Source organism: Oryctolagus cuniculus, chromosome 4 (genome assembly GCF_051225735.1).
Source record: "Oryctolagus cuniculus isolate XC-2025 breed Fujian yellow rabbit chromosome 4, ASM5122573v1, whole genome shotgun sequence".
In the NCBI taxonomy this organism is placed as follows: Eukaryota; Metazoa; Chordata; class Mammalia; order Lagomorpha; family Leporidae; genus Oryctolagus; species Oryctolagus cuniculus.
Genome location: NC_142870.1, coordinates 82,729,667 through 82,755,821, shown reverse-complemented (window position 1 = coordinate 82,755,821; position 26,155 = coordinate 82,729,667). Strand labels below are relative to the sequence as shown.

At 49.6% G+C, this 26,155-nt stretch overlaps 2 protein-coding genes and 1 long non-coding RNA gene across 10 annotated transcripts in view; 2 read left to right on the top strand and 1 right to left on the bottom strand.

The window, feature by feature from the left end:
* The first annotated feature begins 3,780 nt into the window (after nt 1-3,780).
* TM4SF19 (transmembrane 4 L six family member 19) lies at nt 3,781-21,025 on the top strand. Of its 3 annotated transcripts, XM_089331923.1 has the most exons (5): nt 3,781-5,361; nt 6,834-6,975; nt 14,365-14,545; nt 14,925-15,002; nt 17,514-21,025. In XM_089331923.1, exons 3-5 carry the CDS (start codon nt 14,505-14,507, stop codon nt 17,695-17,697), a joined length of 303 nt encoding a protein of 100 aa, XP_089188049.1. In that variant the 5' UTR covers nt 3,781-5,361; nt 6,834-6,975; nt 14,365-14,504; the 3' UTR covers nt 17,698-21,025. The 3 variants fall into 3 exon arrangements, with proteins under 3 accessions (XP_089188049.1, XP_089188048.1, XP_089188050.1); XM_089331922.1 differs by lacking the exons at nt 3,781-5,361; nt 6,834-6,975 and adding an exon at nt 9,857-10,111 and having other exon boundaries at nt 17,514-18,458; XM_089331924.1 differs by lacking the exons at nt 3,781-5,361; nt 6,834-6,975 and adding an exon at nt 17,048-17,217 and having other exon boundaries at nt 14,277-14,545; nt 17,514-18,458.
* LOC149127025 (uncharacterized) overlaps nt 19,324-26,155 on the bottom strand; it is a 29,766-nt gene continuing 22,934 nt past the window's right edge. Inside the window, exon 2 of the long non-coding RNA XR_016233161.1 lies at nt 19,324-19,380. This is a non-coding gene — a long non-coding RNA (uncharacterized LOC149127025). The remainder of the gene's footprint in view (nt 19,381-26,155) is intronic.
* The window catches only part of DYNLT2B (dynein light chain Tctex-type 2B), a 37,929-nt gene continuing 35,533 nt past the window's right edge, over nt 23,760-26,155 (top strand). For 3 of the 6 annotated variants that reach the window (XM_089331920.1, XM_051818988.3, XM_089331918.1), the window contains exons 1-2: nt 23,769-24,046; nt 26,011-26,144. In XM_089331920.1, the coding sequence (XP_089188046.1) occupies nt 23,916-24,046; nt 26,011-26,144 (265 nt within the window). In that variant the 5' untranslated portion in view covers nt 23,769-23,915. Of the gene's footprint in view, nt 24,051-26,010; nt 26,145-26,155 lie in introns of all 6 variants that reach the window. The other 3 variants (XM_089331921.1, XM_089331919.1, XM_070072300.2) reach the window with 3 other exon arrangements.

Sequence of the window (26,155 nt, the reverse complement as noted above, 5' to 3'; positions counted from 1 at the left end):
CTTCCTCTCCATTGGTGATCCTCTGGTTTTGGCTGTACCAAATTGTGAATATTCTTGCTGTGTTGTACCCAGTTGCTTTATATTAATACTGCAACTTGAACTGGGGAGGGTGGGTGGGAGAACTGGGTGGGGGAGGGAGGGGAGTGGGACGATAAGTCTTTTGAAGACATCAGCTCACTGTGCTGAGAGAGGGACCAAACTCAAGGAAACCTCTGATCTATAAATTCAACTGCTGCATTTTTTTATAAATACATGTAAATGTCCTGTTGTAATATTTGATCTTGGAAATAAAAACAAAAACTTTTCAGTATTAGTTTTCTTGTCATTGTTTTCACAAGACAAGACTGGATGTTACCTTCATTTGGGCAATTCAGATTCCAAAAGCTTGTTTCCATAGTCTCATGTGTAAGATATTTAGTATTTATTGACATGTTGACTTGTAGTCCCATTGCCAAGTGTAACGTTTGCTGACTTTGTTGTTGTTCTTAATAGTATGTTGAACATTTATGGTGAGTACTGTGTAAATGTTTGTCAAATTATTATGAAAACATTGGGTTTGCTGGCCTTGTTAGGAAAAGTATAATTCTGTTTTTGACGTTCTCTGAGCAACTCAAGTGTCCCAAGTTTCAGATCAGCGGTAATGACTAGTAACTGAGGTCTCAGCTTAAACAAGTGAAGGGACAGTAATTACTAAATGGAAGGAAAGCAAGGAGATAGGGCCGTAGCGTGATGATTAGGGAGAACGTGATCGCTGCCTGGCTCACTGTGCCGCTTCGTCGTGATTAGGTTGTACTCTCGGCGAGCATTCCTTGTCCCTAGGCTCTGTGCCTTTACACAAAAAATAATATGATATGAGTGAAAGAGCCCCTACCCATTAAGGGACTTACTTCTGGTCAGGAATACAGACAATAAACATGAAAGACTAAAAAGTACAGGTTTGATTCAAATATTATGGAAAAACGAGATTTATTGGAATAGAAAGTTGAGGAGTTGGGGCCGACTGTGGCTCACTTGGTTAATCCTCCGCCTGCAGCGCCAGCATCCCATATGGGTACTGGGTTGTAGTCCCAGTTGCTCCTCTTCCAGTCCAGCTCTCTGCTGTGACCCGGAAAGGCAGTGGAGGATGGCCCAAGTCCTTGGGCCCTGCACCCACATGGGAGACCAGGAGGAAGCGCCTGGCTCCTAGCTTCAGATTGGCACAGCTCCGGCCGTAGCAGCCATTTGAGGGGTGAACCAACGGAAGAAAGACCTTTCTCTCTGTCTCTCTCACTGTCTAATTCTATCTGTCAAAATAAAAAAAAGGCCGGCGCCGCGGCTCAGTAGGCTAATCCTCCACCTAGTGGTGCCAACACACCGGGTTCCGACACACCGGGGTGCTGGATTCTGTCCCGGTTGCCCCTCTTCCAGGCCAGCTCTCTGCTGTGGCCCAGGAGTGCAGTGGAGGATGGCCCAAGTGCTTGGGCCCTGCACCCAATGGGAGACCAGGATAAGCACCTGGCTCCTGCCTTCGGATCTCTCTCTGTCTCTCACTGTCCACTCTGCCTGTAAAAAGAAAGAAAAAAAGAGAGGGAGGGAGGGAGGGAAAGGAAGGAAGGAAGAGAAAGAGAGAAAGAAAAAGGAAAGAAAAAGAGAGAAAGGAAAGAAAAAGGAAGAAAGGGAGTTGACTTTTAGTCTGAGAACCTGAAGGTTGTAGGAGGAAAACTTGGAAGCACAACAAATGCTGAGGATAGGCAAGTGAGGGAGTTGACGTCTGGCATTTAGTGGGCAAAGAGAGTGGCATAAAACAAGTAGGATCGGGTTATAGAAGGCCTTATTAGGCCCTAGTCAGGAGCTCAGATACTGTTCTGAGTGTAGTGAAAAGTTGTTATGTAGGGGGTGGACTGGTCAAGATCAGAGCAGCTCCCCTGGGTTAGAGCTGAGTGGTAGTGGATTGTATCACAGAGGCACTTTGAAGGTACACATTCAGACTGTTGAATATGGGGCGAGGAGGAGTGACTCAATTTCTGGTCACTGGGTAGGGTGTGGTATCTACTGAGAAGGGGAAGACAGGTGGATGAACAGGTTTGATGAGGGAGACGTCCTTTAGATAATATATCCTAGTGCAGAGCTAGTACAGACAGAAAGTTGGATACATGAATTGGAAGCTTGGAGGAGAGAGACTGCAGTTAAGAGATTTGAGGAATCAGCATTTAGGTGGGGTTTAGTACTATGAGAAAGAATGATGTCACTTAGGAAAAGAGTTAAAATCGAACCCAGAGCCCAGCCTGGGGGATCACCCCAAGAAAGAGACAGTCAAGGAGCTGCACCAGTGAAAGAAACACGAGTAGGATGTCCAGGGTGCTAAGAAAGAATGTTCTAGAAGAATCAAGCCGTTGTCAAATGCTGCCTGTGGGTCAAAGGACAATGAAATGTTCATGAGGTACATGAAGTCATTGGAGACCAAGAAAGGTTTCAGTACAATGTTGGAGAGAAGCCAACTTTGAGTGTTTTGAAGTTTGCTATTTTTATACTAATGGAAAAAAAAAAAAAAAAAAAGAGACATCCAAGCTTCCTCTTTAGTGAACTGGCATAAACGGCAGTACTTTCAACATCCCTTCCATTTATCCTTCCAATTAAGGAAATGGACTCTTGTCAGCTATGAGCTGAGGTTGGAGGCCACCACAAGGAAGCTGATTAGTCTGTCAGTCTTCCAGAGGAGACTGGGAAACAGCTGGCCCAGTGGCTGAGCTGTGTCATCTTTTCCCTTTCCCTTCTGCCAGAGGATTCCATTTCCCCTACTTCCTCCATTCCTTGCTCAAATCCCACTTCCAGTCCCCACAGTGTTCCTCGGAATAGAATGTCTGTCTGCCCTGTTCTCTCAAGCCTTTGATGGAGTTAAATTATTTTTCTGCTGCAGACCCTATTCATACTTTGTGCCCTCGGACTCCCATTTGCTCCTCCCTAGAAATGTGACAACAAAGGTATAACTAGTAACTGTCTTCAGTAGAGCCAAATTCTAATATGAACGCATCCATAACATGATCATATTTTAGTTCTTTGATGGCAGTGATCAGACTTCTGTTACCATGGGAAGCTTGCCATGGGAAAAAGAAGAAATTTACTTAGTAACTTGATGTTTGCAAAGATAGTTTCCTAAAGAAGTGTCTAGGGGGCAGGTATTTCACGCAGCAGTTAAGTTACCACATGGGACACCTGCGTCCCATATCGGAGTGTCCAGGTTCAAGTCCTGGCTCTGCTTCCATTCTAGATCCCTGCTAATGTGCACCCTGAGAGGCAGCAAGTAGTGACAAGTACTTGGGTCCCTGTCATTCATACAAGAGACCCAGATGGAGCTCCTGGCTCCTGGCTTTGGCCTGACCCATCCCTGGATGTTGTGGGCTTTTGGGGAGTGAACTAGCAGATGGAAGATTAAAAAAAAAAAAAAAAAAAAAAAAGATGTATTTTACTTATTTGAAAGAGCCAGAGAGAGAGAGAGGTCTTCCATCCGATGGTTCACTCCCCAATTGGCTGCAACGGCCGGAGCTGCACCCATCTGAAGCCAGGAACCAGAAGCCTCCTCTGGGTCTCCCACCCGAGTGCAGGGGTCCAAGGACTTGGGCCATCTTCTGCTTTCCAAGGCCATAGCAGAGAGCTGGATGGGAAGAGGAGCAGCCAGGACTCGAACCAGCACCCATATAGGATGCCAGCACTGCAGGCTGTAGCTTTAACCTGCTGCGCCACAGTGTCAGCCCTGGATGGAAGATCTTTGTCTCTCTGCCTTCAAATAAAATGAAAATAAACTTTTTTTTTTTTTTTGACAGGCAGAGTGGACAGTGAGAGAGAGAGACAGAAAGGTCTTCCTTTGCCGTTGGTTCACCCTCCAATGGCCGCCGCGGTCGGTGCGCTGCGGCCGGCATACCACGCTGATCCGATGGCAGGAGCCAGGAGCCAGGTGCTTTTCCTGGTCTCCCATGGGGTGCAGGGCCCAAGCACCTGGGCCATCCTCCACTGCACTCCCTGGCCACAGCAGAGAGCTGGCCTGGAAGAGGGGCAACCGGGACAGAATCCGGCGCCCCAACCGGGACTAGAACCCGGTGTGCCGGCGCCGCTAGGCGGAGGATTAGCCTAGTGAGCTGCGGTGCCGGCCTAAACTTTTTTTTTTTTAAAGTGTCTTATTTGTAAAACTTATTGAGTTAATTAGCACAAATTTAGCTAAAGAGCAAAGGCTTATATCTGCCATCACCACTGGTCCCAGAGTAACTTTGATACTACAAGGGCTTAAAGCCAGATTTCAGAACTTTTGTTTCCCAAGCACCACTTTAATGACATCCATGTGAGAGTGTCAGCCATTAGAGAAGCCGCTGGGTTGGCAACTTGAGTGGTAGCTGGCAATCAGCCATCTGCTTATTGCCTGAATACCAGAGGTTCAGACACTGCATATAAAATCCCTTTTGCTAACCTGAGATCCAAAAGTAGAGACAACTAACCCACTGTGAGCATTTTGCATCTTATTTAATTCCCAGAATAAACTTGTGAGGTGGCATCATTTTGTAAATGAGAAATAGGCTCAGATGATGACCAAGTCTCAGTAACCTCCCCATGTCCACACAGCACAGCTGGGAGGTATGTAGAATAGGCACTGAGACCCATGACCAGGTGCCAAAGCACCACAGTACTGTCTCCAAGCAGAAATACATGGTACAGTAACAAGCTCACGGAAAATGGAATTAATAGTTAATTTTGGTGCCAAAAAATCTGAAATCTATGCATTTGAGGGGTCTTTAAACGTTTTGTGGGGAAAACTGGTTTTAAAATTTTCTTGCACCAAAATGAACTTAAATTCATTTATTTGAGAGCCAGAGACAGTAAAAAGCGCACCCATCAGATAGTTTACCCTCCAAATACCTGCAACGGCTAGGATGGGCCAGGGCCAAACCCAGGAGCCAGTGACAATCCAGCTTCCCCATGTGGGTGACAGGAATCCAGTTACTTGAGTCATCACCCCTGTCTCCCAGAGTCTGCATCACCAGGAAGCTGGAAATCAAGAACCAGAGCTGAAGTTGGGAATCACCCAGTATTCCAGTGTGGGATGCAGGCTACATGCCTGCCCTGAGCTTGTCTTCTCTTTTTTTTTTTTTTCCAGAAAAGGTTTGAAGTACTCTTATATCTTAAGATAGTTGGAATCTGAGTAGGGGAAAGAGCCTCTCAAGCATGACTATGTGGTACTCTAGAGTCAGATGATGCGGGATCCTTTCCCCGTCCTCCTCACTCCCTGTGAGCAGGTCGAAATCCTCTGAGCTCCAATCTTTATGTGCAAACTGACTAACCTGCCATTTCTTTCCCTTGCTTCAGGTCTATTGGAAGGATCCAGTGAAATAATTTGTAAGTATCTTTTAGAAACTGAATATAGGCCGGTGCTGCAGCTCACTAGGCTAATCCTCCGCCTGCGGCACCGGCACACCGGGTTCTAGTCCTGGTCGGGGCGCCAGATTCTGTCCCGGTTGCCCCTCTTCCAGGCCAGCTCTCTGCTGTGGCCAGGGAGTGCAGTGGAGGATGGCCCAAGTGCTTGGGCCCTGCACCCGCATGGGAGACCAGGAGAAGCACCTGGCTCCTGGCTTCGGATCAGCGCGGTGCGCCGGCCGCGGCAGCCATTGGAGGGTGAACCAATGGCAAAGAAGACCTTTCTCTCTGTCTCTCTCTCACTGTCCACTCTGCCTGTCAAAAAAAAAAAAAAAAAAAAAACAATATAAATGTTTCTTTTTTAAAAAAAAATGTATTTGAAAGGCATAGTTAGAGAAACATAGAGGTCTTCCATCTGCTTGTTCATTTCCCGAATGGCCACAACAGCTGGGGCTGGGCTGGTCCAAAGCCAGGAGCCAGGAACTTCCTCAGGGTCTCCCACGTGGGTGCAGGGGCCCAAGCACTTGGGCCACCTGCTGCTGCTTTTCTCAGGCAATTAGCAGGGAGCTGGATCAGAAGTGGAGCAACTGGGACTCGAACCGGTGCCCACTAAGGGATGCCAGCATTGCAGGCAGTGGCTTAAGCTGCTGTGCCACAGCATCTGCCTCTGAAAGAAGATTGTTTACAATGAAAATGGAAACTGCGTGCTTAATGAGCTTATCCATGGTTGTTGACCGGATTTAGTTTGAAGTACATATATGTGCACATGCACTTACACTGTAATTTCCAATTGTAATGGCCCCTTCTGATATATATGCAATAAGAGGTTTCTCAGCAATTTTTATTTCCATTATTAGAGGTAAAATCTGTGCTAACTTCATCCAGTGCATGAATGAATTCATTAATCAAGGAATTTTTAAAAATTATTTTATTTTTAAGTTGATGCATAAAAGTTTACATACTTACAGAGTTCTATGCAATGTTTCAATACATTGCGTATAGGAGCCTGTGCTGTGGTGCAGTGTATAAAGCCACGCTGGCTTCCCATATGGGCACTAGTTCGAATCCCAGCTGGTCCACATCCAGTCCAGCTCCCTGCTAGTGAGTCTGAGAAAGCAGCAGAAGATGGCTCCAAGTGCTTGGGCCCCTGCATCCACATGGGAGACACAGAAGAAGCTCCTGGCTCCTGGCTTCGATCTGGCCCAGCCTGGGCCATTGCAACCAATGAACCAGTGATTGGAAGATTCTCTCTCTTTCTCTCTCTCTCCTCCTCTCTCCCTCTCCCCCTCTCCCCCCTCCCCCTCTCTCCCTCTCCATATGGGTACATATGTAGTGTCCAAATCAGGGTGCAGATATCTATCTCCTCAATATTCATCATTTCTTTGTGGTGAAAGTGTATTTCCTGAAATACACAGTTCGATATCCTTATTTGTTGTCACTGCATCGTCCAACAGAATCAAGAATCAAGTGGTTTGGACTCGTGCCATGTTCCAAGCTCTCCACTGGGTCCAGGGTGTACCCAGCAGACAGAAGAGGAGACTGCCTGTGCCCTCAAGGCTGTCATGGTTAGGGGCTGAGAGGACATGAGGAACACAGGTAAGTTAAAATGCAGAGGGGACTGGGCAAAGGTTTCTTAAGGCATTGACTGTAAATAAATAGATTGATAAGTAAATCTTGATGAAAATGAATCACGTTGCCCAATACATGGTTAAGAGAGGGAAAAGTCAACATTGATACTGCATGTGTGTAAGTTCTCCGTATCAAGGGGCCGACACTGGCATAGCAGGTAAACTGCCGCCTGCAGTGCCGGCATCTCATATGGGCACTGGTTGGAGACCCAGCTGCTCCACTTCCGATCCAGCTCTCTGCTATGGCCTGGGAAAGCAGTAGAAGATGGCCCAAGTCCTTGGGCCCCTGCACCCACATGGGAGACCTGAATGGAGTTCTGGAAGAAGCTCCTGGCTTCGGATCGGCACAGCTCTGGCTTTTGAGGCAACTGGGGAGTGAACCAGCGGATGGAAGACTGCTCTCTGCCTCTGCCTCTCTGTAACTCTGCCTTTCAAATAAAATAAATAAATCTTTAAAAAAAAAAAATCCAAGAGAAGCAACTAAGAAGGGTTATTTGGGCTTACAGTGGCCTCAGTAGGCTGGCGTCTGGCAGAGACTGGTGATGGTGGACACGTGCAGAGGGACCGGCACTTGGGCCAGCAAGCAGGCTGGACTCAGCTTCGATAAGCAGCCCTCTCATGAGAACTACCTTTCAAAGGCCAAGCCCCCAGTGACCTACAGACCCCCCACTGAGTGGACCACCACAGTTAAATCAAGTCTCCACCCCTAATCCGTCAGCCTTTATCCTTAGTCCATTAACTGCCAACATGAGACTTCAGGGTTCAACTGTCTGCATGAGGCTGGTGAGCCAACTCTTGTTCAAGCCACGGCAGTGTCAACTCCTGGAGTTACAGTGAACTCCTATAAGCCAGTAAGAAAAAGACAACTAATAAAAAAAAAAAAAAGGGCAACAGATGTGAATAGGAGCTTCTCCAAAGAGCATCTCCAAATGGTCAATAAGTATACAAAAAGGTGCTTACTCATCAAGAAAATGCGAGTTAAAACCACATAGAGTAAACCACCAAACCCCCGCCACAGTGCCTAAAATTAAGAGTGCTTGGGAGGAAGGATGTGGAAAAACCAGAAGTTTCATATACTGCTGATGGGAGTGTGAATTGGCAGAATCCCTTCAGGAAACTGTGTGGCAATTTTTACCAAAATTATTCATCTACCCTATGACCCAGCAATCCTACCCTACGTATAATTCCTAGAAAATTAGTGCATAGTTCCTTCAGAATATGTAGGTAAGAGTATTCACAGAAGCATTGTTTATAATGAACAAAAATTGAAAATATTCTAAATATCCATCAAGAGTAAATTGTAATAGAGTCATACAATGGAATAATATTCAATAGAAAAAAAAAAATAACCCGGCAGGCACCTCGGCTCAATAGGCTAATCCTCCGCCTGCAGTGCTGGCACCCTGGGTTGTAGTCCTGGTCGGGGCGCCGGATTCTGTCCCGGTTGCTCCTCTTTCAGTCCAGCTCTCTGCTGTGGCCTGAGAGGGCAGCAGAGGATGGCCCAGGTGCTTGGGCCCTGCACCCCATGGGAGACCAGGAGAAGCAGCTGGCTCCTGGCTTCGGATTGGCGCGGTGTGCTGGCTGAAGCACGCCGGCCGCAGCGGCCATTAGAGGGTGAACCAACGGTAAAAGAAAGACCTTTCTCTCTGTCTCTCTCTCTCTCACTGTCCACTCTGCCTGTCAAAAAAAGAAAAAGAAAAAAAACCCCAAGATATAGGATGGATGAATCTCACAAATAGAGTATTTTTTAAAAGATTTATTTTATTTGGGCCAGTGCTGTGGCGCAGCGAGTTAACGCCCTGGCCTGAAGCGCCTACATCCTGTATGGGTGCTGGTTGGAGACCCGGCTGCTCCACTTCCAATCCAGCTCTCAGCTATGGCCTGGGAAAGCAGTGGAAGATGGCCCTTGGGCCCCTGCACCCGCGTGGGAGACCCAGAGGAGGCTCCTGGCTTCGGATCGGCGCAGCTCTGGCTGTTGCAGCCAACTGGGGAGTGAACCAGCGGATGGAAGACCTCTCTGTCTCTGTCTCTGTCTCTGTCTCTGTCTCTCTCTCTCTCTCTCTCTCTTCTTCTCCTCTCCTCTCCTCTTCCCTCCTCTGTGTAACTGACTTCAGATTGGCTCAGCTCTTGCCTTTGCAGCCTTTTGGGGAGTGAACCAGCAGATGGAAGATTCTCTCTCTCTCTCTCGGTAACTCCTTCAAATACATAAAATAAATCTTAAAGAAAAAAAAGAAAAGCCCCGATAGAAATCAACACTGCAGATAGTGGATAATGACAGAAGAGACACAGTGGAGACTTCTGGGGATTTGGGGATGTTTTGTGTCAATCTGTGTGGTGTCCAACTGGGTGTGCATGGAAGAAGTCATCAGATTTTATAATTAATTGTATGCAGTTTACTGCATGTCATATACATGTTTACAAAATCTTGCCCCATGAGAGCACAGAGGAAGAAGGGCCGCACTCTGAATGAGGAAATCAGGGAAGAATTTCCTGGCGATGTTGGAGCTGATCTGAAGAGGAGCTTATCCAGAGAAGTGCTGGGTCTCCCCGGCACGGACCACCAGGGAGCCGGCAGAACTTTGGCTTGACTGGGGCGCGAGACGACATTGGCCTGGGCTGTGACTGAATAAGCCAGACGGTTGCACACCCAGCCAGAGCGTGGCAGCGCAAGGCGGGTGACAAGGACAGAGGCTGCTCTGCTGCGCGCTCTTCTCCCAAGAGGCTGCACTGCGCGGGGTGAGGCAGCCGAGGCTGGGAGCCACGTGGCTTCGAGGAAGCACCGGGTGTGCTTTCAGGGCGCTCCAGTGATTCACTGAGGCCGCTTGGCTCCCATTTCCTTCCTCCGAGTCACATGAAGATGAGCCCAGGGTGGGTCATCAGCAGGGAGCTGTCCAGGAGAGGAAGCTCCTTCCATGGAGGCCTGTGGGCAGTGGTGTGGGAGCGCCCACTCACGCACGCACACGCGCACGGGCCTGGGTGACCTCTGCCTATATACCGAGCCTCCCTCCCCGGCTTCCGGAACAAACACCGTGAGCAGCCGGCCCTCAGAGGGCCTCGCCAGGCGCCGGTTCTCGCATGCGGACGTTGGCTACTACTGGAGACAGGTGAGCTGCTGTGAAGGGGCCCAGGAGGAGGCAGGCGGGGAGCAGCAGGGGCTGGCGGTGACCAGCGCAAACGTCCAAGCCCAGGCCCTGCCACCAAGCAGCTGCGTGACCGTGGACAGGTCACCTCCGACGTGGCACACAGCTAGAGGACCCGTCGCTGCCCAGTGTCCCGCGGCCAGGCAGGGTTCTACGTGGACAGCACTCCCTCCAGGAGGTTTTACCTCGCCATGGCAGGCTCAGGTTAGGTGTCTCCGCCCTCTGCTTGGCCCTCATCAAATTTTCTATCCTTGCTTTGTTGCATTGGCGGCTTCCTCAATAGGCTTTAAGTTCCTTAAGAAAAGGGATCGTATCTTTGCCACCTCTGTGACCCCAGCCCCAGGCGTCACTTCCTTATGTCTGAGGGAATGATAGGGAGGCCAGCTCAGCAGCCCAGGCTGTGAACAGACACACGGGGACCTGACAATCTTCCTGCCTCTGAGGTCGCCCCGCACGCCTCTCGCTGCCCGCATGATGCGTGCGCCCAGCCAGGGTCTTGGGTTGGGAGGAGGACCTCCCCCACAGCCGGCTTAGGGCTGCTGCTTCTTTTTAGACACCAGGTTAGCCAAACCCTTTGCCAGTCTGTCTCAGAATGTTGTGATTTACAGAGGAAGTGGAACCCTTACTGAGCCACAGCCCCTCAGACTGTGAGAGCAGCGCCGGTCCGGGCCGTGTGCCCTACACTTACTCGTCCTAGTAGCCACACTCAAGATCTTGACCTTCCCTCTGTATGTCCATCACTTTTAGTTTCTCTCCTAAGACTTTCCTGATAGGAACCTTTTCCATGGAAGAGATTGGCGGGATGGGGACGGGGTATGGTTGGGGGCTGATTTTGGTGCTCTGTGTCTGGACAGACTGTAGCCCTAGGAGCAGGAGCTGAAGGCAATGAGGTGTCCCGGATGACCACAATCCCTCCTCCCTTTTAATTTCCTTAATGGTGTCTTCTGAAGATTTTAGATTTTGAAGTAGTCCAACATATCTTTTGTAATATATATAATGGGGTTGTACCTTGTACCTTTTATTTATAAAATAAACTCTAACCAAGAGTCCTAATTTTTTCCTTTGTTTTCTTCTAGAAATTTTATTAATTTTAGATTTGTGGTCCATTTCAAACTAATATTTTAATATGGGATAATGTATTATATACATATTGTTCCAACATCATCTGTTGAAAAGACTATTCTTTCCCTACTGAATTACCATCTTTTTGAAAAATCATTTATCATATGTATGTAGGTCTGTTTCTGGAATCTTTAGTTTGTTCTACAAATCTATATGTCTTTTTTTTTAAGTTTTTTTTTTATTTGAAAGTCAGAGTTACACACAGAGAGAAGGAGAGGCAAAGAGAGAGAGAGAGAAAGAGGTTTTCCATCCGCTGGCTCACTCCCCAACTGGCTGCAATGGCCAGAGCTGCACCAATCCGAAGCCAGGAGCTTCTTCTGGGTCTCCCATACGGGTACAGGGGCCCAAGGACTTGGGCCATCCTCCACTGCTTTCCCAGGCCACAGCAGAGAGCTGGATCAGAAGTGGAGCAGTCGGGACTCGAACTGGCACCCATAAGGGATGCTGGCACTGCCAGCCCCTGTATGTCTTTTTTTTAAGTCATGACCTCACTGTCTTAATTATTGCAGTTTTATAGTAAGACTTGCTTTTTTTTTTTTAATTGTTTATTTTTTTTTAATTTTTTAAAAAATTTTTTGACAGGCAGAGTGGACAGTGAGAGAGAGAGACAAAGAGAAAGGTCTTCCTTTTTGCCGTTGGTTTACCCTCCAATGGCTGCCACGGCTGGCGCACTGCGCTGATCTGATGGCAGGAGCCAGGTACTTATCCTGGTCTCCCATGGGGAGATGCAGGGCCCAAGGACTTGGGCCATCCTCCGCTGCACTCCCTGGCCACAGCAGAGAGCTGGCCTGGAAGAGGGACAACCAGGACAGAATCTGGCGCCCCAACCGGGACTAGAACCTGGTGTGCCAGCGCCGCAAGGCGGAGGGTTAGCCTAGTGAGCCGCAGCGCCGGCCCTAATTGTTCATTTGAAAGGCAGAGTCACAGAGAGAGAGGAAGTGGGGGGAGGGGCTTCCATCTGCTGGTTCACTCCCTAAATGGCCACAACAGCGAGGACTGAGCCAGGCTGAAGCCAGGAGCCAGGAGCTTCTTCCAGATCTCCCACATGGGTGAAGGGGCCCAAGCATTAGCACCTGGTGCTTTCCCAGGTGCATTAGGAGGGAGCTGGATGGGAAGCAGAGCAGCAGGGACTCGAATCTGCGCCCATATAGGACATTAGCACTACAGACGGTGGCCTGACTATGCCACAGCATGTAGCAAGACTTGGTGAAAGCCCTCCACATTCTTCTTTTAAAAAAATATTTTGGTCAATCTAGGTCTTTTGCATTTCCATATACATTTAGGTTCAGCCTGTCAATTTCTACAACATAACCCTGCTAGGATTTTGACTAGGATTGTTTAGATCTATATGTCAATTTCAGATTTGACCTGTTAATGATATTGAGTCTTCTGACCCACAGACATGGTGTACCTCTCCATTTAGTGGGTCTTTAATTTTTCTTAGCAATGCTTTTAATTCTTAATATACAGGTCTTACACATATTGTTAAATTTATCCATAAGTATTTATATTTCATGCATTATAAATGTTATATATATTTTTAATTTGCTTGAGAGGCAGAGCTCCCGTCTGCTGGTTTTCTCTCCAAATGCCCACAGTGGCCCAGACTTTGCCAGATGGAAGCTGGGAGCTGGGAACCCAGGCAAGGTCTCCCAAGTGGCTGGAAGGAACCCAAGTACTTGAGGCATCACCAGCAGCACCCATCATCCAGGCTGCAGTGGCGGGAAGGTGGAATCGGAATGCAAGCATCCGGAGCAGTGTCTTGACCACTGAGCCAAATGCCCACCTCCTAGATGTTCTCTTTCTAATTTTCAATGTGTCATTGCTTGTATATAAGAATATAGAAAAAATGTATACTAACCTTTAATTCATGACCGTGCTAAACTCACCTATTAGTTCTGGTATCTTTTTGATAGACTGCTTAGGATTTTGTACACATGTGAGCAAATTGTGGATAATGACAGTGTTACTTCCTTCATTTCTATCTGTATGACTTTTACTTCTCTTTATAGTAGGTAGGACTTCTTGTGCAATATTTAAAGATTTGTTTATTTACTTGAAAGGCAGAGTAACAGAGAAGCAGAGGCAGAGGCAGAGAGAGAGAGAAAGAGAGAGAGAGAGAGAGGTCTTCCATCCACTGGTTCACTCTGCAAAAGGCCACAATGGCCAGAGCTGAGCCAATCTGAAGCCAGAAGCCTGGAGCGTCTTCCGAGTCTCCCATGTGGGTGTGGGGGCCCAAGGATTTGGGCCATCTTCCACTGCTTTCCCAGGCCATAGCAGAGAGCTGGATCGGAAGTGGATCAACTGGGACTCAAACTGGTGCCCATATAGGATGCTGGCACTGCAGGCGGCAGTTTTACCTGCTATGCCACAGCGCCAGCCCCTCCTGTGCAATGCTTAATAGAAGTGGTAATAGTGGACATCATGATGAAATCTGTAGAAAATTTTCTTCACTGAATAGAAATCATCATTGGTTGTAATAGAGGCTCCAATGATGTGGATTGTGTGTATGTGAGAGCTGGCAGAAGACTAAGCAGTTCATTCCAGGTCACTGGGAAAGATTCATTAAAGGCAGATTTTTTTTTTAGATTTATTTATTTATTTTTTTGACAGGTAGAGGTACAGACAGTGAGAGAGAGAGAGACAGAGAGAAAGGTCTTCCTTCCACTGGGTCACCCCCAAATGGCCACCATGGCCAGTGCGCTGTGCCGATCCGAAGCCAGGAGCCAGGTGCTTCCTCCTGGTCTCCCATGCGGGTGCAGAGGCCCAAGCACCTGGGTCATGCTCCACTGCCTTCCCGGGCCACAGCAGAGAGCTGGACTGGAAGAGGAGCAACCGGGACTACAACCCGGCGCCTCCCCACTTGGAGGATTAGCCAAGTGAGCCACGGTGCCGGGCCCAAAAGGCAGTGTTTTTAAGCAAGCTCCTGGGCTCTCCTTGGTCCGACTCTTAGAAGTGACAATTTCTGTAGTGTGTTTTCCCCATCCCACCGTGTGCTTCTAGGGTTTCCCTGCCCCCACTCCCACCCCAACCCCAAGCCCGACCCACCGTGACTCCCTTTCTGTGAGTTCCAGGGCACTGTCCTCTCCCTGCAGGATGGCCTGCACACGGACCTGCTCCCGCATCCTGGGACTGAGCCTCGGGTCTGCAGCCCTGTTTGCCGCTGGGGCCAACCTGGCTCTCCTCTTTCCGAACTGGGATGTGACCTACCTGCGGAGGGGCCTCATTGGCAGGCATGCCATGCTGGGCTCTGGGCTCTGGGGAGGAGGCCTCATGGTAAGTGTCTGGGGTTCCCTGGGTGTGAGTGCCCGAAGTGGTCTCCAGGGGTGGGGTGGGGCGTTGGTAGGCAGGGAGTGTACGGATTCCTTTGTAAAAGCCTGTTCTCACAAGCTGATTTGGGGTCCCTAGAAGCTCCAAGGAGTAGGAAGACTTGTCAAGGGTCGTGGGGTTTTTAGCTTGGGAGTAGGTAGGCTGGGCGTGAACTTGAGCATCCTGAGTCAGATTAGGCTCATCATGCAAAATTGGGTCCCAGAGGTCAAAGCCAACAGGACCATAGAGTTCAGCAAGTCTATTTCAACGGCCATGGGCAGCAGCTGGAAACAGGCACAAACACCGATTGCCCAGGGTCTTCTGAACAGTCTTCTCTTGTCTCCAGGTCTTTGCGGCAGCTACCCTTATCTCCTCGATGGGCTGGAGGGCCGGCTGCTTCAGTAAGAGTGGGCCCTGTCGAAACGTAAGTGCGGGACCCTACTCTGCTGACCCCTAGAGTGGCCCCCACAGCCTGCTGCTTTCCTGGCAGAGAGGGCGAGAGGCAGTTACGGCCTCAAGGCCTGATGTCAGGCCCTGGCCATGCCCCCCATGGCTCTCAGCTCTTGGACAAGTTGCTCTAACTTTTCCAGCCTCGTGTCTCATCTGTAAAATGGGAGATGATCAAGTCGAGGGAGTAAGTGCTTAGTGAACTGCAGGTGTCCATACACACATAAGGAACAATGTGGACATGAGTTACGCACACAGTAATCACATGTCCTTGATGGAGAATTGCCTGGCTGTTTGGATGAGCATTTTCCTAGAGCTGGAAAGTTTCCCAGAGATCATCCAATCACTGGATTCTGATCAACCCTTCTATTTCAGAGATAATGAAAGTGAGGCCCGGAATAAACTTGCACTTTATTAATTACAGCAGCATCTATATAAATTCAGTGTGTGTGTGTGTGTGTGTGTGTGTGTGTGAGATTCATGTCAGTCTCAAACATGAAGCTGTAGCTTCCTTATGTGAACTCTACAGCCTGTTCTGATACCCACAGCCGACATACCGAGAACCCCTCTGAGTCAGTTACATGTTGAAAGGTTAACTAGAAACACCCATGCATTTCATTCACGATCTGCTTTCTGTTCAGTCTGGGGTTCCCCTAGGAGGGTGGTTCTTCTACTTGAGTGTGCATCAGGATTCTCTGCAGAGTTTGCCAAAGCCCAGGTTTCTGGGCCCCACCCCCAGAGTTCTGATTCAGGAGATCTGGGGTGAACAGGAAAACTTGCACTGAAACAAGTTCCCGGGGACCACGTTTTGAGAAGGCTGCCCCAGGCTCCTGTCAGACTAAGTCACCCTGACTCTTTTAACTTAGGAGTTCAAACTCACGTCACAGCTTTCTCTGGTCCCTGCCACACTTCAGTCCAGCTTCGCATTAGTGGGGACATGACATGATGACTCTGTAGAAAAAATTCTCTACAGGCTTTCTTCAAATTGTTAACATACATATTGCTTAGGAAGGAAGGAAAAAAAAAATCTAGTATCCTGAGAAAGAAGCCAGTGACAAAGTGGGCTAAACACCTGCCAGGACACTCATTGTTATTTTTTGGGAGGGAGCAGGCAGAGCAGAGCAGAGAATCATAAATAAAGGCACTCTAGGCTGGATAAAGACAAGATGGAACTGGAGTCATTTCAGAGTTTGGCTGCAATTTTTCTCTTTTTCCCTCCTTCTCTACTCCTGCCCCTCAATATCCTTCCGTTTATTTTTTTAAGATGTATTTAAATGTAAGTCAGAATTACAGAGAGAGAAAGAAACACAGAGAGAGAACTATCTCCAATCTGCTGGTTCACTCCCCAAATGGCCACAACTTCCAGGGCTGGGCCAGGCCGAAGCCAGGAGCCAGGAGCTTCATTTGGGTCTCCCTACACAGGTGTAGGGGCCCAAGGACTTGGACCATCCTCCACTGCTTTCCCAGGCGCATTGGCAGGGAGTTGGGTCTGAAGTGCAGCAGCTGGGACTCAAACCAGTGCCCATATGGGATGCTGGCACTGCATACAGTGGCAGCTTAACCTGTTGTGCCACAGTGCCGCCCCTCTGCCCCCGCCCTCGCCCCATGTTTGATTTGAGAAGGAGAGGAATCAGAAATGGGGAGCTTAATATTTTAAAAACTGCTAAGAGAATCCGAGGTGGGCGTGTGACTGCCACGCTGAGCCTTTACCCCAGGGGGTGATGACTGTGGGCTGTGTCCAGAGAGGTTTTCGCTGCCCTCTTGAGAAGCCCTGAAAAGTGTGTTGAGGCAGGGGGATCCAGGCCCAGAGCCACGGGTCCACTCTCTGGAGCCTTTCTCCTCTCTCCTTCCTGGCTGCACCCAGGACCTCCCTCCCCCCATCAGCCACCCAACCTGGGTCATGCTTTAAAGCAGGTGCCATTATCCCCCTGTTACAGAATGAGAGGAAACCCTTGCCCGGCTCGCCCCATAAGTCACCCGGCCGCACCAGGCTCAGCTCGCTGCTTCCTCCTCCCTCTGCAGATGCTTGCTGCCCTGCTATCGAGCGGCCTGGCTTTGCTTGGAGCCTTGGTTTGCTTTCTCACTTCTGGAGTAGCCCTGAAGGACGGCCCATTTTGCATGTTCGATGTCTCGTCCCTCAATCAGACACAAGCTTGGACATATGGTTACCCTTTCAAAGACCTGCCTAACCGGTAAATGGATGGACACTTGGATTTGCAGTCTTCTCTCTCTCTGTCTCTTTCACACACATAGAGGGGAGGGAGGAAGAGCGAGAGCAAGAGAGAGCGAGAGAGAGAGAGAGAGAGAGAGAATGCACAATATGGTCACATATTCTGGCAACCTGCTCCTTAGATGCTCAAAAACAGAAGGGAATCCAGTCCTATGAGCTGAGCTTGCAGAGGTCCCAGCTTTCAAGTGAGGTTGAAGTTGCTTGCTTGGTTTCCCTGGCTTATTCCCCAACCTCTGACCGCCTTGTTTCTGGGAACAGGAACTACCTGTACGACCGCTCGCTGTGGAGCTCTGTGTGCCTGGAGCCCTCTGAAGCTGTGGTTTGGCATGTGTCCTTCTTCTCCACCCTGCTGTGCATCAGCCTCCTGCAGCTTCTCCTGGGGGTCATTCACTTCATCAACAGCCTCCTGGGCCTCTTGTGCAGCCTCTGTGAGAAGCAATAGGTAAAGCCCCTTCACCCGCATGGGTGCCTCATGAGCGGCCTTGACCTCTCGCAGCAAGGCGTGGACATGAACTGTGAACAAACTTCCCCTTCAGGGATTCCTGTAATCTCAACAGTGGAGTGGAGTGATTGCAGAACTCTCAGATGATACACTAATGGGAGGCGGAATCCGCCGTTATGGTTGTGTAGGAACTTACAGTGCCGAAAGGGTCCTGAGTGTGATGTCATTTCTGCCACTTGACAACCCCAAGAAAATTGGCCACATGTTACAGATGGAGAAGCTGCGGCTCCCAGAAGGCAACAGACTTGCTACGCAAAAGCACACAGCCAGGTTAGGGTCAAGTCAAGTTCATCAGTTATTATGAACTGAATTGTGTTTTCCCAGGAAGTCAAGGGTTAAAGCCCTAAGCCCCAGTGTGACTCCACTTGGAGACAAGGCTGCCAGGGCGGTAATGAAGGTTCAGTGAAGTCATAAGAGGGCAACCGTGGTCCAATGGAACGGACATCCATATAACAGGATGAAGACATATCCGATCAGATGGCCATGAGCAGCCATCTGCAAGCCAAGGAATGAGACCTCAGTGGAAACCCAGCCTGCAGGCATCTTGATCTTCCAGCCTCTAGAACTGTGAAAAAAAATTAGTTTCTATTGTCTAGGCCACTTAGTCCCTGGCATTGTGTGTGGCAACCCTAGCTCACGAATGCACCAATGTTGTTTTCACAAGTGTTCGGTAGAATTCAATACACAGAATACACTGAGTACCTACTATGTGCCTGGTCCTGCCATGCATGTCGTGGTTGCAAAGGTGGCCAGAGTGGAGAGGTACCAGACACAGCTGTCAGGGACAGAAGGAGCCGAGGAAGTCTTGAAGTCCATGTATAGTGTCCAGTAGGCATTGCCTGTGTATGTCTCATATATCCCTGTTGGCTGATTTAGTTTCAGGGTCGTGGCTGGGACAGGCCTGATCCATAAAAGCTCCCCCTGCAGGAAGAAGGACTGCCACCTTCTCACAATTAGTGGAGAATTTAAGGACGATTTCTACCTAGTTTTGGATATGTGAGGCTTGCACATACGGATGCATGCACACTCACACACAGTAACCAGGTCCTCACTCTTCATGCCGACTCAGTCCCCGCTTCCAAGGCTCAGCAGGACCCCGGGTGAGGAGGGTTCATCCTCGGCACCAAGACGATCCACAGTGGAGAGCTGACTTTTGCCTCCATCCTTTGAGGAATCTCAGACTGGTGTTACTGCAAAGTCTGATAGGGTTTCAAAGACTCTGCCTCAGAGAGGCCGGTTGTTCTCACCTGCGGAATCTGTACCTGTAGGGTGACTCTGCCTACAGCTGGCTGCTGGCACTTCTAGATTTCCAAGAGGCCGGCACTGCGGCTCACTAGGCTAATCCTCCGCCTGCGGCGCCAGCACACCAGGTTCTAGTCCCGGTCGGGGCACCGGATTCTGTCCCGGTTGCCCCTCTTCTAGGCCAGCTCTCTGCTGTAGCCAGGGAGTGCAGTGGAGGATGGCCCAAGTGCTAGGGCCCTGCACCCCATGGGAGGCCAGGAGAAGCACCTGGCTCCTGCCTTTGGATCAGTGCGGTGCGCCGGCCGGCCATGGCAGCTATTGGAGGGTGAACCAACGGCAAAGGAAGATCTTTCTCTCTGTCTCTCTCACCGTCCACTCTGCCTGTAAAAAATAAAAAAATAAAAAAATAAATAGATCTCCAAGCACACAAGCTCAGCAATGGAAGTTGAGCATTGGTGGGGTTCAGCCTGGCCTTTAAGGTGCTGTTTATCTGTCCCACGTGAGAGTACATGGCTTTGATTCCCAGCTCTGATGGCGGTTTCCTGCTGATGCAGACCCTGGGAGGCACAGTGATGGCTCAAGTTGTTGGGTTCCTCCAAGTCTGGGGTAGGAGGCTTGGACTGGGTTCCTATTACAGTTCTGGCTCAGCCCTGGCCATTAGGGACATTTGGGGAGTGAACCAGCAGGTGGGGACTTGCCCTCTCTTTCTGCCTCTTGCTGCCTCTCAAGCAAACAAATAAATAAATAAAAATGGAAGTTGGGGATGAAACTGACAGAGCCCTCCCTAATTTTGAAGTGCAGTTCCACAGGTAGAGGTGCAACATCCTGACTCCTAGAGATGCTCTTATCTGCTCAGACAGCTCACTTACCTTCTTCACAGTTTAACATAAGGGACTGGAAGAGGAGGGACGGGAGAAGGGCCTTGGAGAGGCAATGGGGCAAGGAGGGGAGGGGATTGGAGGGAAGAAGTTCTGGATTCATTCTGTTCTGGGCCCTATGGCTCTCCGTCCCCTCTCTGTTTTCCTTTTCCCCCAAAACACTGTGTCTGGTTCCTGTCTTGGCTTCCACCCAGGGTGCTGGGCTCGACACTAATCTGTTCACCAGGATAATGTTATGGAAATATTTTGTTAATATGAAAAGCTGTCTTGTACCTCGTGTGTGCCTTCTTGAATATCATCCTGGGGTGACGGCCATAATTGCTTATTCATAATCCTGGCCAGAGAGAGCCAGGCCCGTCTTCAGGACAGGTTGCCCTTCAGCTCTCAGCTTGGAGTGCAGGTGTTTGGAAGATAAGGGCATTTCTCATGGACGTGGTGTCCACCAGTGTGGTTCAGAAGATGAATGAGGTACTCAATCCAGCACACACTCATGGACTGGACTCTTCTTCTGTGCCACAACTGGGGCAGTGGGCGATCTTCCAACGGAAGTGAACATTACACGATAGGAACACATCTGTATTACATTCCTAATTTTGATGGTTGTAGTCTTGTTAAGTAGGAGAATGTCCTTGTGGCAGGAAACACAAAAGCACTGGAGGTGATAGGCTTAGCAAAATTCAGTCAAATGGTTTAGGGGAAAAATGTTCCTGTGTTCCCTACGTTTCAGATTGTTGCAAATTTTTTTAAAATTCAGGGGAAGCAAATAAAAGCCTGTTCCCAGGAAAATTGCAAGGGGAGAAAAACTATAAGGATCACAGTTTTTGCTACAACTTCTCAACTCTATTTCAGGGGTAGATATCCTCACAAGAGTGCATATTGTTATATATTGTATGCTGTCAATCGCTATTACATTGATATAATTACATAATTATACAAATTGTACAACTCAGGTACACAATCCAGTGCTTCCCTTCACCTCTGTACCACCCTGCTCCTACCGTTATACCAAGTGGCGCTGTAGTAAAAACTGGCTTAGTCCATTGCTCCCAGCCAACTCTGTCCATCTTTTAAGGCAAGGCCTTAGCTTTGTTCATTTTTGTTTACCTAGCCCCAGCACAGATAGTAAATTAAATGTTTGTTGAATTGAATTATGTATCAAATAGTGTTTTTTGATGGGCTGCAGTAGATAGGGTGAGAGAAACATGATTGAAGAAATCATAAAAGTCAGGGAAAGTCGTCTTCTTAGTGGTATGGTTCTTTTTCTTCTTCCTCTTCTTCTTGTTATGGCTGGCTAAACAGCAAGGAGAAAACATACTGCACAGCCCAAAGAGACACTGGGCTTCAGTGCCAGATAGAATCTGGGCTCGTCTGTGGATGCACAGCTCACCCAGAGAGGGGCATGCTGCTGAGTCCATGAGGTTGAGGCTACACTGAGCTGGTGCGAGGTGTGTACTTGGGTGTGTGCCCCAGCACAGGCCAGATCACAATCTTATTTATGAGCAGAGAAGTGTGGGAATAGCCACACGGAGCTACTGAATGATTTCGGGCAGAACAGTGGCAAAGGAAAGCCACTCTGGGGGCAGTTGGAAGGGGTGGACTGGGAAGGCGAGGTTGGGGCAGTTTATTGGTGTCAGGGAGACCAATCTGGACATATTATCAAGAAGGTACTTTGTAAACTAAGACCCCAAACCGGTACAATTAGTCTCTACTGGAACTCGCAAAAGTATAGCAACTATCTATTTTGTATCTTACAGAAGCAAGTTCTGGGAGCTGTTAACTAGTAGGTTGAAGGTTACCAAAGGAAGGAAGCATGCATGGATATTACAGGACACTTTTTTTTTTTAAAGATGTATTTATTTATTTGAAAGTTAGCTACATACAGAGAAGGAGCAGCAGAGGGAGAGAGAGGTCTTCCATCCGTTGGTTCACTCCCTAGATGGCCACAACAACCGGAGCTGCGTCGATCCAAAGCCAGGAGCCAGGAGCTTCTTCCGGAACTCCATCCAGGTCTCCCATGAGGGTGCAAGGACCCAAGAGCTTGGGCCATCTTCCACTACTTTCCCAGGCCATAGCAGAGAGCTGGATTAGAAGTGGAGCAGCCAAGACTCAAACCAGCGCCCATATGGGATGCCAGCACTGCAGGCCACGGCTTTACCTGCTATGCCAGAGCGCCGGCCCCGACACTTTATCTTAGTGTCTGAAGCTGGCAGAGGCTGGGATACTACAGCTTCCCAAAACAGTGTGGGTCAGCAAGCAGTGCATCTGGAGTCTACTCTTTCCTGATTTTCGCACTGGAGCAGGTGTGGGTTTGGTGCAGCAAGGTGGCTTGGGGCATCTGTAGACTGGCAATTATGGATTAGAGCAGGCTTTGAAAATATTTTTTCTGTAGCAGACCAGACACCAGGTTGGGAGGTGGGCGTTGTGGTGCAGTGGGCTAAGCTGTTGCCCCGGACACCTGCATCCCAAGTTGGAGACCAGTACAAGTCCCCACTACTCCACGCTTCGGATCCAGCTTTCTGCTAAAACTCCTGGGAGGCAGTAGTTGGCCCAAGTCCTTGGGTTCCTGCCACCCACATGGGAGGCAGGGCTCTTGGTTCCTGGTTCAGGTCTGGTCTACCTCCGCCTGTTGTGCACATTTGGCGAGTGAACCAGCGGATGGAAGCTCGCGCTCTCTGCCTTCCAAATAAAATCTATAAATGAGTATGGTTGTGTGTGCCGGCCTGCGGCACAATGAACTGGGTTTCCTGAAACAGAGAGTGGGAATGCGGGGACAAGGACGCAAAGAATGGAGCCAAGACAAGTCCTGATCAAGGCTCGTTTATTGAATAAATGCAGTAGTATTTAAACATGACCAGTTGTTTACAAGAAGGAGCACAAAAGATTTACATATCAAAAAGGCTCTTAAGGTTACAAAGAGTTCCCAATAAGGTTCTTAATTATTGATTACAAGGGTACAATAAAACACTTAGGTGATAAATGCAGGTTACAGGTGTGACTGATTATCTGTATCATCTCTTGTGAAAGGTTTAGGTTCTTCCTGCCTCTTCCCGGAATCTCCCTAACCCAATTGTCTGTGCCCGGGGAAGTCTCCATATGTTTAAATGTAAACAAAGGGGCAAAGGGGGCCGTAGCCGTGGCTCACTAGGCTAATCCTCCGCCTAGCGGCGCCGGCACACCAGGTTCTAGTCCCGGTTGGGGCGCCGGATTCTGTCCCGGTTGCCTCTCTTCCAGGCCAGCTCTCTGCTGTGGCCAGGGAGTGCAGTGGAGGATGGCCCAGGTGCTTGGGCCCTGCACCCCATGGGAGACCAGGAAAAGCACCTGGCTCCTGGCTCCTGCCACCGGATCAGTGCGGTGCGCCGGCCGCAGCGCACCGGCCGTGGCGGCCATTGGAGGGTGAACCAATGGCAAAGGAAGACCTTTCTCTCTGTCTCTCTCTCTCATTGTCCACTCTGCCAGTCAAATAAATAAATAAATAAATGTAAACAAAGGTAGTGACTACCTGTGGCTGCCCACAGTTGTGTTCCAAGAACACTTTATGGATGCTGAAGTTTTAATTTCCTGTAATCTTCAGATGTCACAAGATGTTATCCTCCTTTTTTGCAACCACTTACAAGGTATCAAACCTGCTCTTAGCTCACAAAACAGGAGGAAGGCTGGGCTCAGTCCGTGGGCCACAGTCCAAGGGCCCCCGGTCAGGTTCAAGGCGCTCCTCAGCCGCAAGTTCAAATGTCCTTGAACTTCTAGGGGCCTCCTACTTCCTCAAGGCTGAAGAGCTGTTAGGAACATACAGGGTCTGCTAAACGGCTCGTAAACGAGAAGTAACACTAAGCACGCTGCGCGCCGCGGAGGCCCCATCTGACCAGGTCCCGCCCAGCAGCGGCTGCGCAGGCGCGGGGGAGGGCGGGCCCCGGGAGAGAGCGCGCAGCCGCGTCACGTGAGGCCCCGGCCCTGTTGCCCTGGCGACGCTTCCCAGCCTCCTGCCCCCGCAAGCTGCCCGGCCTTCATCGCGAGCTTCGTCAAGGCCGAAACGCCCCGGCCATGGCCAAGCCGCCGGGCGCGTCCTTCTCCATGGGCACCTCTTTCTCGCTGGGCGACGGGGTGCCTGAGGCCGAGAAGAACCTGGGAGAACCTGAGAACACCTATATTCTGAGGCCCGTCTTTCAGCAAAGGCAGGTAACGGGCCAGAGGCGGCGGGCACGACCTCGAGGCTGCTGTGCTTGGAGCGCCGCGCTCCTCCAGGAGCCCTCGCGTCGGGAAAGAGCGCTGGGCTGGGGCCGGGGGCCCGCTGGGGCTGCGGTGCGGGGCGCCGACGTTCCCAGCCCTCGCCAGCAGGGGGCAGCAGTGTACGGGGAGCGCCCTCAGACGGCCGAGCCCGGCTGCTCAGTTCGCGAAGGCAGGGGGAGCGCGCACTCCGCAAAGGAGACGGATCGAGTGGAGGGAGGCGGAGAAGCGGCCTGTCCCGGGTTGCAGCGCGCACACGTGGGCCCTTACTCCTGGCCTGGGTCCTGGGTGTGTACGAGGGCTTACCCCGCCGCCCCGGACCTCTGCAGGAAGAGGGCAGTCAGCTAGACCTGTAGGGTGCATCCTCACAGGAGAAAACGATCAATGGCAACAGAGGTTTCCCAGGCTCGTCCTCTCTTGTTTGAAGCCCAGTGGGTGAATCTGAGGCTTGATAGGATGTGGGGGCAATCCTGTGAGATTATGTGTGACTTGTTTGAAGAAAGCTTGGCGTTTTACTGAGGAGTGAAGAGGCCCGAGGGGAGAGCCAGATACAGTGTGTTTGTTACTAGGAAGACCACGTTTTGAACAGATCAGACCTTGGTAATTTGACGAAGATGAATCTTGAATTCATCTGTGAAAGTGAGCAGGCAAGAGAGCAAAGAAAATACCTTGAAAGGTAGCAAGGGGGAGGGGGAGTAATGAGGGAAGACTATACTACCAAATACTGAGTCACCTTGTAAACTTTGAGAACTGGCCCGGAACAGACAAACCAACCAATAGCACCTGCAGCCTGGAACAGGATCCTAGCGCTGGAACATGACACGTTCAACCAGTACCTACCTAATGGTATCGTTATGCGGTAGAATTAGGAGCGACTTTTTTTTTTTCCTTTTCTCTCTCTTCATTTATTCAATAATTCACTCATTCAAAATGCCTGTGCTGGCCATTGTTCTAGGAGATGGAGATGTAGCGGTACACAAAGCAGACAAAAGTCTTGGCCCTCGTGGAGCTTGTGGAGCAGGGTTGGAGGACAGCGAACAAGAGGAAATACTCAAGGGATGTGTGTGTTGTGTGTCAGTGCCAGGAGGAGAGGTAGGAAGTGATGTGGCAGGAAGGTGGCTTGAGGTTTCAGAGTGGCCAGGGAAGGTGACTTTTGAGGAGAGCTGAGAGAAGGCAGACGTAACACCACGTGGAAGGCTCTAAGGTTTGCATGCCTGGAGTGGCCTGAGGGTAGAACTTGGGGAATGTAGTGGAAGACAACGTTAGCAAGTCTGGTGTGGAAGGTCCATGGGACCTTACAAGTCACAGGCCCCTGAGTAGTTGGGTATCCTCGGTAGAGGAGTGTCGTGATTTGCCTTCTGTTTGAACAGGGTAAGTCCAGTTGCTTTGTTGAGAGTGGATGTTGAGAGCGATGGCATAGGTAGACACAGAGAGGGATTATTAAGAGGCCATTATAACCCGTGCGCAGAGTGCCATTGAATAGCTTGGAGAAGATGATGTATGGTGAGTGGGAAGAATGAATTTTAGATTATTCTGAAGGTAGACTATATAGGTAGGATTTGCTTAGTGGAATGAGGTCTGAGAAAGAAAGCAGCAACAAGGCTGACCACTGAGGCTGGTGAGAATGGAGTTCTCATGGATCCAGACTTGAAGCCTGCAGGAGAGCAGGTGCGGAATCTGAATTGCCGGAGGGCATCCAGGGGCAGTGTGTGTTGGGAAACGTGTTGGTCTGTAGACCAAGAGAGGTCCAGGCTGTGTTACAGATTTGGGATGTGACTTGTCTTCTTAATTTGTCTGCATTACTTTATTAATAAAATGTCTAAATGAAGGATTCAGTGGTGTTAAACCAGTGACAGAAGGCTGGGGGAGGAGAGGTCTGACCGACTTGACGTTCTCGGATTGCTTTGTTCAGGTTCAGACCCTCTGTGGTTAAAGACTGCATCCATGCTGTGCTCAAGGAGGAACTGGTCAATGTTGAATACTCTCCAGAAGAAATGCCTCAGCTCACAAAACGCCTGTCCGAGACCATTAAAGATAAATTAAAAGGTACTTGTGGT